General features: G+C 45.6%; 1 protein-coding gene across 2 annotated transcripts in view; it reads left to right on the plus strand.

Annotated features, from left to right (window-relative positions):
* Positions 1-8,362, plus strand: part of HTR4 (5-hydroxytryptamine receptor 4) — a 211,739-nt gene extending 203,377 nt beyond the window's left edge. For both annotated transcript variants that reach the window (XR_012647630.1, XM_075009847.1), the window contains one exon: positions 5,814-8,362. Coding sequence is in view for 1 of the 2 variants with exons in the window: in XM_075009847.1 (XP_074865948.1) it covers positions 5,814-5,901 (88 nt within the window). In the remaining variant the exon portion in view is untranslated. The remainder of the gene's footprint in view (positions 1-5,813) is intronic.
* Positions 8,363-17,617: the final 9,255 nt, after the last annotated feature.

The raw sequence follows: 17,617 nt of genomic DNA on the forward strand, positions 1-17,617 counted from the left end.
CATACAAACAGTGCACAGTCCCAACTAAGCTACTCAAAACCCACATATATATTAATACAGTTGTACTGTACTGTAAAACACTATAAATACATCACACACATCACAAATTTGCAGTGTACATGGAGAAGCAAAACAAAACATGTACAAACAGAAAACAAACATGCGTGTGCAGTGACTTTTCCTAGCCTCACATTGATGTAAAATTAACCTCTCTCTATTTCTGCAAATGTTGATAATTATGAAAAACTGTTTCCTTCATTTGGTAGAGAACGGAATTAACAACCCCCAATCAAATCAGATCTTTCCAAACCTCATGCACAGAGTAGCTGCTGAACTTGGTAGAAGTCTTTAACAAATGCTTTCCTGCCACAACAACAGAAACCAGACTCCTGTGAATTGCAAATTAAGTTTCTATTCAACAAACACTTGACAGTGATCAACAGACAGTGTAGGGGGAAATTCCCAAACAGATAAGTGAGTGCAGATGCAGAGGTATGCACCATAAATCTGTCCTCAGCAAGGCTAAGATTGATGCCTTCACCGTGCTTGGAATGTGCTGGGTATTTTTTTTCTCTGCTGTTATTACAGTGTGGGAAGAAGTATTTTTATTTGCAAAGGTTGACAGGACAGGAGTCAGTGATAAGCGCAGATTTTATGCAAAGGCTTGGAAAAGTGCAGGGAGCTCCCACGCATGGGTTGCCTTCTGTAGTCCATTAGGGAGACAACACCAGCCTGCCACAGTTATCTTCACCTTCCACCGGTTTTTCACATGCTGTGCCTGCTGATGCAGTCCAACTCAGTGCCTGGTGTTCCTGCACTGTTCTGGGTGTGGAGCAGCCCCTGTCTTTGGAGTAGCTACCAAGGTTAATTTCATATCAGATTACAGACTCAAATCAAGCCGAGATCCTTGAGGTGAAGGATGGAGATGAATGTCACGTCCAGGCCTGGGCTATTGTTCAGATTAAGGGGACTGATTCGCAACTGTTCTACGACACTTCTACTTGTCTCTGCTGCTGTAAAATTGCTGTAATGCTGTATGTGGCCGCTGTGGATCTCTCCTAGTTTAGGGGGCATCTTGGCAGGTCTAGTCAGTGCAGTGTAGTTAGCCTTATACAGTGCCGTGCTGAGAACCCTCGCAAATGTTGAATTTCGCGATTATGGCTCCTGCCTGGAGCCTGGCTGCCGGCGCTCCTGCCCGGAGTCCCGGGGGTAGCGGCCACTCATCTGCTCGCAAATAATTGAATCCGTGAACATTAAGTTTGCTAACCTTGAGACCCTACTGTACTGCCCTCACAGGACCCAGGCATAGGGACATGCGAGAGCAGCAGTTCCCATCCCTTATGAGACTGGAACCCATTCTGACAATTCAGTAAGACTTTGTGACCCAAGGCAATTCAAAATGGGTGGGGGGAGGGTTCTCACCTGGAAAAATGCACCCCCCTCCACTCCAGCTTAAACCCCTCTCAGCCCCAAAACGCCCCCACCACCCACCTCACATGCGCTCCACACACTCCTGCTGCTGCTGCTCCTTCACTGGGCCGCCGCCACCTCCTCTGCATGGATCCCTCCCCAGCCCTCATGCTCCCTTCCCCCCCGCTGCAGCACTGGCAGTTCCCTGCCTTGTCATGCTGAAATAGGACTCAATTTAATGGTTTAATGGCCATATCCCTCCTGCTGGCCATTAAACTGATTACATTGAGCTCCATTTTAGTGTGGCAGGGCAGGGACTGGGGAGCCGGCGAGAACCACAAATGGCTTGTTAAAGAGCAACATGTGTCTCAGATCCACCTAGCTGGCAACCCTTAGAAAATGTAACGTTTGTGTCCCAACCCATAGGTTGGGAATCCCTGTGCTAGAGACATTTCTGGGAATGGGGACAGATGTTCCTATTCACCTGCTATTTCGGTCTGCTAGAAGGACTCAGTCACTCTTGGTAGCAGACCACCAGACAGAGCAGCCTCCCTCAGACAGAGGAGGTACAAAGATATCAATCCACTATTTACTCCAGGCTCTGCACCATGCTCAGAATGGGAATGGGGATGAATTTGGCACCTTTACAAGAGCAAACCCTGGTATTTATATTGGGCTCTGGGCTAGAGCTCATATCCAGGAAACTCAGCCCACCATGGTACAATGAGTTTCATTGCCGTGTTAGCTCATGTCATTCTGTGCCACTTTACAGACTAACAATTTATTGGCTCGTGAGCTTTTATGGGTAGAACCCACTTCCACAGAGGAAAGGAGGGAAGAAAAGAATCAGATTTTATACAATAGGGGTGGGGATGGGGGAGGGCTGCCTGTCAGTAATAGAGCCAGTGAACTGAAGCAAATTAAGTAGGTTGTGTCCCATTCGTGGAATATCAAAGGTGGGGAAATTGCCCTTGTCATGCATAAGATAGTCGAAATCTCTGTTCAGGCCCAGGTTAAATATGTCAAATTTGTAAATGAATTCTAATTCAGAGGTCTCCCTCTGATCTGGTGGTAAAATTCTTTTGTAGAGGAATGCCTTCTTACTCATCTTCTAGGTAATGTACCGGGTTGGTCTGTCACCTGCGAGGGGCAGCTTTTCAGGGGCTCTTCTTCTGGGGCAGAGCCCCATCTTTGCTCCTGCTGGCTTCTTCCCTGGTTTAGAGTTAATACTGTAAAACCCCATAAATAATCTCCAGGATTCTTCTCCAGGATACCAGTGGGGAGCATCATAACTGGTTCATCCAAGTTTCAAAAGACCCCCAACGTTATGCTGGGAGCTATTGTGCCATGCAGGGCACCTGGACTGAATCAAAGTCGACTGGCTGTCTTGGCTTTGCTTCCTTCACTGCTTGTAGAAATCGGTTGGAAAAGGGCAGGGAGGGGAACAGTGGGGATTTGAAATGAGTCTGTCAGAACGTGCAGGGACGGTACAGCCTACTGGTGAATATATTCCTAGGACTTGGTGAAGTCCAAGGATATTTTAGGCTCACAGGCGCCTCATTTCTATCATGGTTCTGTCAACGATTTACACAAACAGTCCCCGCAACTGTAGTGAAAGCTAATTCCAACCATTTAATTAAAAAGCCCATTGTACTGTCAGAAACAGTGTGTGCTGCAGAAGCAATTATCTGAAAATTGGTCATTATCACAATTAAAATACCATTTTGCAAGCGTGCAAGCAGCCTGAGACAGACGTTCCTTTGTAGGTGATAATGGCTATCCTTTATCAGGCATTAGTGCTGCTTGATGCTGTTTGTCCTCTGAAATGAAATGGCAATAGCACTCTTCATTGAGCTGTGGGAGGATGATAGGGAGAGTGGGGAGCTGTTTCTAACTGAGTTGGATGGCTTTAAGTGCCAGCATTTAAAAATCCCATACTAGAGACTCAGTGTAGGCAGTAAAGCTGAGCAAATAATTGGCAGTGAATAATTTATTCAATATGTTTATCCTCTTTTTCTGCCCACTGGTTGTGTTTCCTCAGATTTGTTCTTTTTTCAACCCTACTTGATAAATCTCTCTCAACATATTTATTATTCGGAGTCCGTGTAGTGTTGCTTAGTTGTGATTAGGGAGCTAAATCCCATGGGGTATTGTTTTCCAATTGGGTGAGTACACAAGTGCTTCAAGAGTGAGAAAATGTTAAAATTCAGTAGCACGAATGCTTGTGCATTGCAGTTTGCAGTTTGCGTTCTGTGAGTGTTTGTGTCTGTGTAAAATGAATACAATGATCCAAGACAGCAGATTGAATACAACATCATACTCTGAGAAGAGCAAAGCCTTTGGATTTTCCACACCTGGACTTTGCAGGTGAGCTGCATAAGAGTTAAGCAGTCTGAACTGTTGTAAGACAGAAGAAACTGCTGAAAAGCAATCCCATAGCACAGCAGCCCACTAATGGACACCCCTTTGGCAGTTTACTTAGGAAACTTCCCAGGTGCGAATCATACAGAACACCCATTGTTCCTTTGTGTTAGTTTTCACACTGTGGCATGATTGGTCATTGTGGTACAAAACAAAAAATCAGTCCAGGAGCACTTTAAAGGCTAACAAAATTATTTATTAGGTGATGAGCTTTTGTGGGGCAGACCCACTTCTTCAGATCTGGAGATAGTGCTGCACTGGTACAGAATGCTTCCTCCTCCCCACACAGGCATGTCTCCCCAGGTAGCAGCTGGAATTTTTGGACCAAGCCCTAGAAGCGACATGAGAATAAATTTCTGCCCTGAGACTGACTCTAAGGCACACTAACAATGTCTCCGTAGTGCACATGCTGTTCATACAAATGACATCTTCTGCTGAAATGCCAAACATGGACAATTCCTGTCTGACCCTGAGCAGAGCTGGTTGACGCACTGCCTCTTTCGAGTGTCCTGCCTGATGTCACCTTTCAGTACCCGTCTGGCGCGATGTATCGCTCTGCAGCATGGCTGCCTTGGTTGCAGAGCTCACAGTCTCCCATAACTCAGCTGCAGCACTGATCCTGGCTTGCTGATGTTTTCCTGCGGGAGCATCTTGTGCAAATGAGTTCTGTCTGACTCGGTATAATATACAAACAGCAGGACTGACAGCCACAGTGGGCGATGCTTGAGCCCTGCTGCCTCCCTCAGAGCCCCATGAAGCGGCACAACAGCACTGCCGTGGCACTTCAAAGGGCTTGGAGCAGAGGCGGTGACTGGAGCTCTGAGCAGCTTTCAAATGCCAGTCTCCTTTGCTCTCCCTGTTGGTGGGCCTGTGTATGAAAATAATGTCTTTGCAAATTATTCTTATATTTTAATGCCAGAAAGGATCGTTATGGAAATTTCGTCTGCTTTCCTTGTCTAGAGCAGGCCATAGAATATCCCTCCCTAATTCCAGCCTCAAGCCCATATCTTGTGCTTGAGCTACAAGCTGACCTTCATTTTGAAGTTTTGACGTGCTGGAGAATTCACCCCCAACCCTTGGCCAGTTGTTTTGATGGTTATAGCCACATGTATAATGGCTGTTATTGAAACAGCTGACAGATATGGTTCAAATGTGCTTGAGCCAGGACATCTTTAGATCCAGAGCCAGACTTCCCAAAAGTTTGGGTGTGTTTATAGCCCAGCTTTTGGTTAAGACCCTTTTCTGTTACATAGGTACAAACAGATAGGCACTTTGGGTGTGAATACTAAAGCCCTGTGATGAATCTGGGCCCAGGTCCCTTTTGGTGCTGTCATCTGATAAGCCAAGACGCCCCCTCTCCCAGAGCCTGTTTTCCCTGCCAGATTTGACCCCCCCAGTACCCTGTCTTGTTGAGCCAGCCACACTAGCTGCAGACGTGGGGTCTGCAGTTATGGAAGGCGATTATTTGGTTGAACATGAAATGATCAGCACCAAGGACAGCTGTATTCAAGAACAGAAATGAGGGACTGTCACTTGTTTTTACTATCTGGTTCACATGACACAGAGGATAAGTCTCTGTGTCACTCTATACCAGGACACACATATATTCCAGGCCAAAGCAAAGTGATTCTTTAATAATGGCTTTAAAAAGATTCAATTCTGTGTTGACAGCTCAGTCTCCAACAGGCCACGCAGTCTCTTAATTCACTGGCTTGGCTTCTTGTGGGTATTTACCTTAGCTCAGTTCTACACAAACCACAGGTCCCCACTTTGCAGGGATGGAATTCATGTTATGGACACAGCCATCTTCTTCCCCCTTGAACAAAGTCTGGATGTACGTTGTACTTGACAGGTGGAACAGAGAAACTGGCTATTGGAGCACTCTGCAGTCACATATTCCTGGGTCTCAGACTCCCCATAAAAAAAAAGGAATGACTCTTCCTATTCATTTGTCTGCTCTAATGATTCTTTTCCCCTCTTAGGTACACAGTTTTACATAATGGACATCATCAGGAACATGACAAGCTTCCCATCCACAATGACCCAGAATCCCAGGAGTCCTGTTTCTAAGAAGATCCTGGAAGAGGAACTGCACACTTTCATTACCAGATGATTTTGGGGCACTAATGCAAACTCACTTGTCTGCATTTCATGGGGCTTTCTCTATGGATTGGATAGAGTGGCTAACAGCATGAATGCGATGATAGGTAAGACTGAAGAGGGGACACAGTGTGCAGAACAACTGAGGAGACCTCTCTGTTGCTGCAGGAGGATGTCTGGACTTTATTAATGCAGCAGGGCCTTAATGTCAGTGCTTTACAGAGGTGTGCAAACTTCCGTCCCTGTGTACAAAGACCACACGTGCACAAGCCCTCATGCGCACATACCCACACAGAGATCTATGGTTTTCTCCTTGCTGCCATTTTTTGCTGCATGCCGCCTCTTTGTTTTGTGGAAACAATATTGTGATCTTAAAGATTTCAAAGTCTGACTTGAACAGTAAGTGACTCCTTTGTGTGCTCGAGGTCACAGCCTCACCCAACATGGTGCTCTCAGGAGAGAGAGTGTGCTTATGTATTCTGTCTGAAAAGAAAAGGAATTCTTTCCTTCTCGTTTATCTTTCATAGCAACATCTGTCAGTGTGAGCTGACACAGGCAGTGTAATATCAAATGACAACAGTGTTTCCCACTGTACACTGTCCAGTAAGGCTCCTGATCAGGATAAAAGAGGCTAAAGGTAAAAGAGCCAGTGAGCAGAAGCAGCCCATAAGGAGCTAAAATACAACCCACAGAAACATTTCTTAGCTATGGAGATGTGGCCCACAGACTGCAAGTGCCTGCAAGTGCTGCTCTGTATGAGCCAGAGAACAGTGGTCCTAGTCAGTCCCATTTTCTACCAATTAGATGCAGGCATCATTATTTGGGCCAAATTTGGCCATCCCTCCTGTAAAGGGTAAGTTGGTCAAGAGACATAGTTCTTAGGGAATGTCAGTCTGTTATAGCTCACCAAGTGCCATGTCGATAAATGTATGCCATCTAAAGAACTTTTCTAGCTCCAGTTTGGAGACAATCTCTTGCCTGGGTGTTTTTCTTTTTCTTTTTCTCTCCTCCCCACGACTTCCAGCTGTAAGTCTTTCAAAAAAAACAAAAAACAAAAAAAACTTCACTCCTTTTAAATGTTGCCCTCTCACCTGTCCTGTAATCATAATTTCACACTCTCACTACTTGCTGCATGTAGATATTACTACGTTCCTTGTCGGCAGCTTCTTCATTTGCATGTAAATGACAGGCAACGCTGTAGATCTGTGAACCCTGGGAGCCTGATTTTCATGCAGCAGGAAATACACAGGTTCAAAATCCTGGGCCTGTAACCTCCTTAGATGAAGATCTAACCCAAAGATGAAACGGCCTTAGCCTGGAAACCAGAAATGTATTTTATTACACTGTGTAATCATGTACAGATTTTTTTTAATGTAAAGAAAAAAGTCGACATTATTTATTATTTTTAAAAAGCAGTGTTTTCCATTGAAAGCTTCGAAACTTGGGAATTTAACGTAAATATAAATATAAATATTATTTTATTAATGTTCCGTTGCTATGTGACAGGTACCTAGTGTAAAAACAACCTGCTTTGAACAAAAAAAAGGGGTGGGGGGTAGTGAGGATTTTGTGCATGATAACAGCAAGCAGGTTTCCAACCATAATGTCTGATTATCCTTGACTTCTTTGGAATGTTCTTTGCACTTGGACAAACTCCATGCTAAAGTCTCTCATCCTTTTCTTTTAAAAATAATTAGTGCTCTGGCCAGAAATAGTCTTCATCGGATGAAATGGTGTAGCCAAAACATTTTAATCTAGAAAGCCCAAAGAGGTTAGCAGCAGACACAGAACTGTTAGCTTTGACCCTTCATATTTTCCTGCAGGCACTGGCAGTAAATATAAGTGGTGTGCTACAAGAAAGCATGAGATTCATAATATGATACATACTAGTTCCTCACAAAGGCCCAGTTCTGTAATTACGGGCTTGTGTTGGGGTTGCTTTTCAAAAGTGCTCAGGACTGGGCTCATTCTGCTTTCACTAAAGACAATTGGAGTCAGTTCTTGCTCTGAAGCCCCAGTGGCTTCAGTGGGAGAATGGTTAGGGCATTGCTAAATGCTTTTGAAAAGAGCATCCCCAAGCAACTTAACTCCTCTGATTCAATTCTCAGGGGAACTCCACACGTGGACAGTGCTGCAGGATTGAGTTCTGTGACAGTAGACCAAACACTGCTGGGACCTCACTTTCCTCCTAAGTGGCTGATCACCCAAACACAACAACCAGATAAACCAAAACTTAATAAACCCTTTCCTCTTGGCAGTGAGAGAGATCAGTGAGAGATTGCTGTGCGTGGGATGAGACCAGTAGCATGGTGACATGTGCAAAGGTGTTTCATTTTTCCCTTTGCTCTTGGAGTGTTATTTTTTCCTAATGTATTCTATTGTGCTTTAACAGTATTTCTCATCTTAATTTAAAATAAAATCCTGAACACTGTCTTCCTGATGGCAAACATCCCAAAACATTTGAAATGGGACATTTATTAGCCAAAATAATCAGCAGATCTGAAACAAAAAGTGCCCCTGTTGTAAACACTTGTGGCCCAGGTATAACGCACAGTCTCCATGTTCTGTGTCACTTCTGGCTAATGGCTGGTTGGTACCAAAGTGTAAGAGGTTTCAGGTAAGTGAACCTGTTACTAGCCAACTGGCAGCGATTGTTTTATAACTCAGTTCAGCAGTGCTTCTCGGGTGGAAGGAAGGACATCATATGTTCAGACACCAAAACAATTTCATGCTTCTCTGAGGAATAAAGGATCTCTTGATTGGAGCCCATCCTTAATTTCTTTTGCTCCTCCCGCAAAAAAGTTTCACCCATCTGCTCATTGATTGAATTCAGTGGTTTGTGAGTTCATAATTTCCTGGGCCTTTTTGGGTAATGATTTCCATGCCACTTTGGAGCACATGCCCAGAGACCTGGTCCCAAACAGATGCAGCACAGCATAAGTAAGGTGCCAGAAGGTGCATTAGCCAGTGGAACGAAATAAAATTCCTCTGTGTCTAGCACTCTCCCATTCACTCCACTTCTTTGCACTAGTTATATGACATTTCCACAGGAAGAGTCAGTTGGATGAACATTCCCAAGTGGCTCTGGCACCTCTGGGTGATGTACATGAAAGGCAGTGCCTCTCTGCTGAGAGTGCTGAACAATTTCACCATACCTTGGTGAGTGGAGGAGACTACAAGACATGAATACCAAGTGTTTCGGCCTTCTCGGTGGCTGTGACCATCACCCTGAAACACCAGAGCAGCACTTTATCACCACAGTTGTAGAAGGAAATCAACATGCACAAGTTTGGAAAATCAGACTGGATACATAGCGTGGGCATTATTGACATGAGTGGGAAACCAGGTCTGTAATGAGAGACAGATGCTCAACTTGTATAAACCAACAGTGTCCCACAGAAGACAAGGGAGCTACGATAGCTGAGCATCTAGGCCAGAGTGCTGAAGTTGCTTCCAAACTTACTACTTAGTGAATCAGAGTTGGACCTGATTCTTCCCTGCCAGGCATCCTCTTTTGTCTTTTACGCCAGTACAGTAAACCCTTGAGTTATGTGAGGGTTGTTTTCTTTCAACCTCGTATTACTCAAATTTTTGCACAAGTCGAAGGGGAGAGGGAACCAGGCTGCTGCCTGGTTCCCAGCTCTCCTGGGCTTGCGGGTGCTGGGAAATAGACCAGCCCACCAGGGCTGGTCAGTTTCCTGGCTCCCAAAGTGGCAGGGAGCCAGGAACCAGGGGACAGCCTGGTTCTGGTCTCCCCACTGCTTGCGGGACCCAGGAAACTGACCAGCCCACCAGCTCAGTTACCTGGCTGCTTCTCCCTGTCTTCCTCCAGTGGCACAGCTATCAGGATGACTGCTGCACTGCTGGGGGAAAGCAGGGGAAGGAGACACAAAGCAGTTTCAAGTTGTGCTTAACTCGCATTAAAGCGAGTTACATGCAACTTGAAGCCGCATAGTTTGAGGGTTTACTGTACATCATTAGAGTAAAAGGCCACCAAAGCAAGCTGGTGTTTTGCACCTGCTTTGCAATGCTGTTAGTGATGGCAAATCAGGGAAGAATCACACCTTTGCTTAGGAAATACTGTGGAGCCCTTGGGTCGCACAAGATGCTTAATGTTTCCTTATTCTTAACGACGCTGATCTGCTTGGTGCATCAAGACATGCTCCTGCTTTTTGCCCTCTCCTTCAGACCCCTCTCCAAAATGTACTTTTGTCACCTCCCAGTGAATCCCTCTCCTATGTCATGCACATATCCTCCTGGGCTCTAGCAATACTATGAGTCCCTTGCTATGTAATCTGAAGGTCCTGGTGATAATTTTAAAAATGATGTTACCCATCTTCGTTTCAAACACCAACTTGTCTAGGGTGAGTGGACAGATACAATTTTGTGATACTGATCTATAGGGCTAGTATCAATTCTCAGATCTTTTCTTTCTTTCTTTCTGCTCTTTTTGAAGTTAAGAAGTCATTCTTTCATTCTCACCAATGACCAAATTCTTTACCACCTCATCCAGGCACTTCAGCATTAGCCAGCACAAGGGTGCACTGCAAAATCTACCTTCCTGCCTCATTTTGCATGCTTGGGTAGGCAATAAGTGTTTGAAGGGTAACCTATGATCCTCACTTTGTCTGATCGTTAGATCCTTATATATCCATCCTTTGACCAGAGATAAAGGACTGGAATCACAGCTACCTAATAGGAAGTTGGCTGCTGAACTCGTTGCTAACAGATTTTCAGAGGATTACTCTGATGGCAACACAGTGAGGCTTTTGCAGAACTTTTCTAGATCCTGGAGAAAGTACTTTGTGATCTGACATGGGCTATGTCCACGCTACAGAGATCTTTCAAAAGAAGTTCTTCTGGAAGCTCTCTTCCAAAAAAACTTCTTTCAAAAAAACTTTCAAAAGAGTACGTCCGCACACAAAAAGTGAACCAAAAAAATCAATCCACTCTTTCAATAGAGAGCATCCACACAGCCCCTACACTTTTGAAAGAACAGCCAGGGATCGAAAACCTGGTGCCATGAGGACTGCTCTTTTGAAAAAAGCTCCCAGGGCATGTACACGCATTTTTTTCCAAATGAAAAAGAAGGGAAGAGGACAGCCGGAAAAGGTGCTGTGTTCTTTTGATTTCAGATCAAAAGCGCACATTTTGTGTGTAGGTGCTCTGTGGCTTCTTTCAGAAAAGGCCCCTTTTTCTTCCAAAACAATTTGCTAGTGTAGATGCAGCCATGGAGTCCACTAGTGAGGTCCCTACCCAGCTAGGCAAATCCAAATATCTCATTGGCTATGTCTACATGAGCCCCAAACTTCGAAATGCCACACAAATGGCCATTTCGAAGTTTACTAATGAAGCGCTGAAATACATATTCAACGCTTCATTAGCATGCACGTGGCCGCGGCACTTCAAAATTGACGTGCCTCGCCACTGCGCGGCTCGTCCCGACGGGGCTCCTTTTCGAAAGGACCCCGCCTACTTCGAAGGCCCCTTATTCCCATGAGCTGATGGGAATAAGGGGACTTCAAAGTAGGCGGGGTCCTTTCGAAAAGGAGCCCTGTCGGGACGAGATGCGTGGCGGCAAGGCGCGTCAATTTCGAAGTTCCACTGCCGCCCGCATGCTAATGAAGAGCTGAATATGTATTTCAGCGCTTCATTAGTAAACTTCGAAATGGCCATTTGCGTGGCCATTTTGAAGTTTGGGGCTCATGTAGACACGGCCATTGAGAGCACTTCAGAACATTTGTTGGTGACAAGAGGTGAGTAAAGAAATGTAATAAGTGCTTCCAGGGACAGACTGGCAATCTAGTCAAACTCTCCTAAGCTGTGTCTACACGTGCACGCTACTTCGAAGTAGCGGCACTAACTTCGAAATAGCGCCCGTCGCGGCTACATGCGTCGGGTGCTATTTCGAAGTTAACTTCGACGTTAGGCGGTGAGACGTCGAAGTCGCTAACCTCATGAGGGGATCGGAATAGCGCCCTACTTCGACGTTGAACGTCGAAGTAGGGACCGTGTAGACGATCCGCGTCCCGCAACGTCGAAATTGCCGGGTCCTCCATGGCGGCCATCAGCTGGGGGGTTGAGAGATGCTCTCTCTCCAGCCCCTGCGGGGCTCTATGGTCACCGTGGGCAGCAGCCCTTAGCCCAGGGCTTCTGGCTGCTGCTGCCGCAGCTGGGGATCCATGCTGCATGCACAGGTTCTGCAACCAGTTGTCGGCTCTGTGGATCTTGTGTTGTTTAGTGCAACTGTGTCTGGGAGGGGCCCTTTAAGGGAGCGGCTTGCTGTTGAGTCCGCCCTGTGACCCTGTCTGCAGCTGTGCCTGGCACCCTTATTTCGATGTGTGCTACTTTGGCATGTAGATGTACCCTCGCAGCGCCTATTTCGATGTGGTGCCGCGCAACGTCGAAGTTGAACATCGACGTTGCTGGCCCTGGAGGACGTGTAGACGTTATTCATCGAAATAGCCTATTTCGATGTTGGCTTCACGTGTAGACGTAGCCCTAGACAGCTGCCTTTAGTTGGGTTTCAGAAAGTGTAAAGTTCTTGATTTATAATGGGATGTACAGTGTTATCGTAGTTCTCCAGTACATGCAACTTCCACCTCACAGGGGCATGATCTGTTACCTGCTAAAACTAAGCATGCACTCCCAGCCTCCCTCCAAAGAATTCAATCACCATCATGCTGCATTCCCTTTTTTAGGTGAAATACCAAAGTATGATAAATGACTAAACCACAAATAAGAAGTTGGTGAGGCAGTGTGCAGAAGAGATACTTTACACTTTAATTAATGAACAATCAAGCCTGTCAGGATGGACATGAAGCAATAGCTGGATGACACATGTTCCGTAAATGCCATGTTCAGCCAGTCAGAAACTGCGTTCCTTGTTGAGATATACAGATACACAGCTGCAGGCCAAGCATACTAGACAGTTTAGGTAAGTAATACACAATCTGTAGAGATGAACTCTTGTGGTGCTCTATATCCAGCCTACGTCTCTCGCTCACAATTATTTCAGAGTTGAACACATGTTCTCAGCTGTTAATCATGGAGAGAAACAATGAATAAAAAGGGAGGGCAGAGGGACTTTGGAGGGAAGCTGTCTGAAAGTCCAAAATTTAACCTATGTTAAAATCGCAGAATACAGCAGCTGTTGAAAGAAGGAAAGAAATCCGCCACTCTTTGGCTAAAATAATTGTGTAGGACTTACATAAAATAGTCTGTGTGCTTACATGCCCTCTGGGTTGAAGTGTTTTGGCTATATTTTTGCTATTGGTTTTTTTATAACTGGCCAGCCTGCTTCAGGAAGGAGGCACTGTCCTACCCAAAGACTCCCAGGTCACAGGCTAAGTTTTTGAAACTTAAGCAAAAATATAAAACAAAAAACAGCTGCTCCACCTACTGCTCTTACAGCCTTTTTCCTTACCACCCTCCATACTAAAAGGACATTTTCTCTTGCCGCCCCCCCAAAAGCCCTTTGCTTCAGGATCCACTACAGTACCTGCAACCGCACTCCATGGCCCTTTCCCAGCCCTGTATCAGGATCATCTGACACCCTTGCAACCAAGTCTGATAATTGAACAGGGCTGGCTGGTGCTTAGTCAAGCTACCCTGTTGTAATGCTAATGGGAGCAGGCTCACACAACCCATGTGACTGTAAGCCCCACCCTTTTTAATATTCATCCATTCATAGCTCCACTATGGATACAAGTACCTTGAGCTCAGGTTAGAATAAGAACATGCTGAATTCCTTGCACAGCCATTCACCTTACAGTATATTAAGTGCCCCATACATTGCATAGTATACCTGTAGCAGCTGCCAAGGTAGGTGGGGCTATGGCTGGATCAGTAAAACCTCAGTAGTCTTCTCTGACTCCTCGGCTGCCCAATCTCGAACCCAGCAAAGGACCTACGGTGGCCACAGATTTGACTGCTTGGCTGCTGAGCACAGGTAAAAACAAGGTTTGTGGTAAAGACTTTGCATTCTTACACTTCCCTGTTAAAACCTGGCTACTCAGTGCATGCTTTGTCTTTGGCCCTAATGGTTTTTAAAAGCTTGCACCTGAACTTTGGGGGCGGGGGGTGGTATTTACTGAGGATGAAGGAAGACACTGACTTCATGTCTTGGTTCTTGCAAGTGTATTCTGTGGATGCAGAGACCTGCTCCTGACCGCAGCTAGTAATATGAGTGCTGCGTATGTGCTGCTTACAGGAAATCACTGCAGTCTGAATCAGAGAAAAAGTTTAGTTCCAAACACACTGATTCCTCAGCAGCTGTTCAGCCTGGTGGTCATTTTCTGAAGACTTTGCGAGTTTTTCTAAGTGGAAGACAGTAGTACAATGATGCACCTGCTGCATTCCAGTATTTGATGACGCAAGGCTTTTTAGACAGTTTCTTCTAAAATTTTCCAGGTGCCTCAAGCCTTTCTGCGAAAAGGCACCACATTTTGGCATTACTCTCAGGTGCCTTGGGAAGTGTGGCTACACCCACTCTGGCTGAAGTGCCAGGATGCAGAGAAATTTAATAAGGCTTAAACAGCCCTTCCCAGATGAAGAAAAGCTCCCATTTCCAGACAAGGTAGCTGGGTTTGGGCATAGTACTAATGTACTACTTATCCCCACCCAACCCCATGAACCCTTTCTGGCTTGAACAAGGTGCCGCAGCCAACAGCAACAGTAGATTGCACAGAACTGTAGCAGCTGCCAAGGTAGGTGGGGCCATGGCTGGCTTGGTACAACTGCAGTAGTCTCTGTGCAGCCAAGATGTCAATCTCTAACCCAGCAAGAGACCTGGGGTGACCACAGATTTGACTGCTTGTCTGCTGAGCACAGGTTAAAAACAAAGACTTCCCTTTGTACACTTCCCCTTTAAAGCCCTGATGCTGTTTAAAAATTAACTTTGTTGTGAACACACTAAACTGCTCTAGTTTAAAATACTTTCTTTGTTCCAGTGTGTTAAATCTGTAGTGATTTGGAATGATTACTTTGTGCAGGTTTGAGTATATTTAAAACAAACTCGTCCTAGAAATGCTGATTGAAGAGAATGTGAGCAGAGGACGGCTGCATCATGTATTCCAGCCCAGTCAATGCTGTATTCTGCAGGACAGCTGACTTGCCCTTACTATAACCTTTTTGCAAATAAATCTCTGACAGACTTCAGGGTGTAACCAAAAAAACAGACAAACAACTCCCCCCTATAAACAAATAACCATATGACACATTTATTACCAAATGTAGTACTTTTAATGAAGCACTTCTGCATGCCTGGTCGCCACACTCTGGCGTGCAGTGGGAAGCATGCTCCATTTGCTTTAGAAAGACATCCTTGATGTGTTCCCCACTTGCTCCCCAATGTCACCTGCTACATTTGAGTCCAGGGACTTAGTGGGTGAGCAGAAAAAGGAAGAGGGAGACAGAGGGGAGGGAGCAGGGCCTGGGCAGGACTGCTGGGGCGCTTGCTTCCACAAGCAGCCATGTCACCCACTGCCCATGGACCGTGGAAAAAAAAAGATACATATTTGTAGTAGGCTGCTCTTGCTGGTCTTTAGAGCTGAAAAAGGGGCTAGGGCCCCAGCTGTGCAAACGGCATGTGTTCCTATGTCTCCTTTCAGAGAAGTGGAAAGGGGCTGCTGTACAGATGGAAAAAAACAACTGGTCTGGCATGATAGTAGGAGACCAATTCTTCATTGTTAATGGCACTTCATGTCCTAAGGCTGCCAACACCCTTGCTGCTGAGTTCCTGGAAACCCAAAACATCGAGAATGTTGCTTTCTAGGCCAGGTGCTCCTAAAACAACCCTTGGGAAGCAGTGTGAGCCTGCATTCCAACCCCATTCCCCACCCCGCCACGGACTCTGGGAAAAGGTTGTAGGGGTTGGGAGGGAAGACAAAGACGTTAGGAAGAGGCTCAAATTCTGCCCTTACACCAGGTTTGAACAATAAAAAAGCTATGACCTACCAGGATTAGTCCCTGGCAGTCCCTGCCCTCTGTATTTACCTGCACCTCCACAGGTATTGGGTGATGGCAGCTCTCGTTGGCCATGGATTGCTGGTCCCAGCCAATGGTACCCGCAGGAAGCAGCCTGGTCCAGGCCATCGCTTCCCGCCATTCTGCTTCACCACGAACAGCAAGCGTCTGCTGAGTGCTGCAATTCTACAATTGCCTGATAGAACAGCATAGACACAGGTAAATACAGAGGTGGGGGCCAGCTAAGGACTGACCCTGGCAGACCAGATCCAGCCTGGGGGCCATGATTTGCTGCCTCGCCCCCCCCCCCCCTTAGGCCCAAATGATGTCACTGAAGTCAATGCTAGGTTTGCACAGGACACCTTTCACAAAAGGTAGAAGCTGCACTCACGATCATGTTACACAGTGGGGCAGCTCTTCCCTGCTGAGGAACTGCTCCTGTCTCATACAAGGTCAACAGAGTGATTTTAATAAAAAGTGTGTAAAGGCTGTTCGCCATCATGACCAATGGTCTGAAGTTACAGAAGGAGAGGTGTAGGTTGGCTATTAGGAAATACTATTTCTGCAGGAGAGTGGTAAAGCACTGGACTGCTTTATGTAGAGAGGTGATGAACACTCCATGCCTAGAGGTTTTTGAGTCCTGGCTGGGATGATTTTAGTTAGGGTTGAGCCTGCTTCAGGCAGGGGGCTGGACTAGATGACCTCCAGAGGGCCCTTCTAGCCCTAGGATTCTATGAATAGAGTGTGATAGTTTGGAAAAGCTTTTCAGAAGAGTGTTTTGAAGTTGTCCATGGTCCAGTAAGCTGTATAGCATAGCTACAACTAGTGTCTGAGTTGGACATTACCCAGAGAAGATGGATAGGTAAGAGACCTATTCTTTGGCTCCATGTGGCTCAAAAGCTTGTCTCACCAACAGAAATTGGTCCAATGAAAGACATTACCTCACCCACTTGTCTCTCTAACATCCTGGGACTGACATGGCTACCTATATATTACATTACACTAACCATTCAGTCACTGATTAGTTGAAGTAATAAGGTAATCTGCATGTGGTATTTTTGGTGGTGTTTTGTCATCTGAAGCTGGGGGATCTACTTTGCTAGTCCAAAGATGATAGATTTTGATGTTCCTGGTTAGCAATCAGCTAGAGAGAGCTGATACATGGACTAACCAAGGGGAGGCTTTCTGAGGGGACATTTCAGGCATCTCATGAAGGTTTCATGTATAGTGCTGGTATGTTTGGCAGCATCTTCTACTACAAAGAAGTAAAAATTGAAAGTAAATGTTGAAGGTGATGGCACTGAGGTGCTAAAATATAGACAGACAAGTTGTGTTGAAAACCTGATGGAAACTTACATGTAAACTAAAGAGTGAAGCAAATTCAGCTTTTAAATTCCCACAATGCAGGACTTTTGAATACCCTGTTTATACGGGAAAGGGTTCAACTTCCATCTCTCCAGGTTTTGCAGGATTTTCCAGATCTGAACAAGTGGGTCTGTCCTACAGGAGCTCATCCCCTAATGAATTATATTGTTAGTCTTTAAGGTGCTACAGGACTACTTTTTGTATTGTGAAGATACAGACTAAGTGTACGTCTACACTTCCAAGAAGATCACCACACTGTGATCAATCTTCTAGAGCTTGATTTTTTTTTTTTTTGCCATGTTTGAAAACACAGCAAAATCGATTTTCTCTCGGCTCAGCTCTCGACCCTAGTACT

The sequence above is a fragment of the Carettochelys insculpta genome, chromosome 15, assembly GCF_033958435.1.
Source record: "Carettochelys insculpta isolate YL-2023 chromosome 15, ASM3395843v1, whole genome shotgun sequence".
NCBI classification, from domain to species: domain Eukaryota; kingdom Metazoa; phylum Chordata; order Testudines; family Carettochelyidae; genus Carettochelys; species Carettochelys insculpta.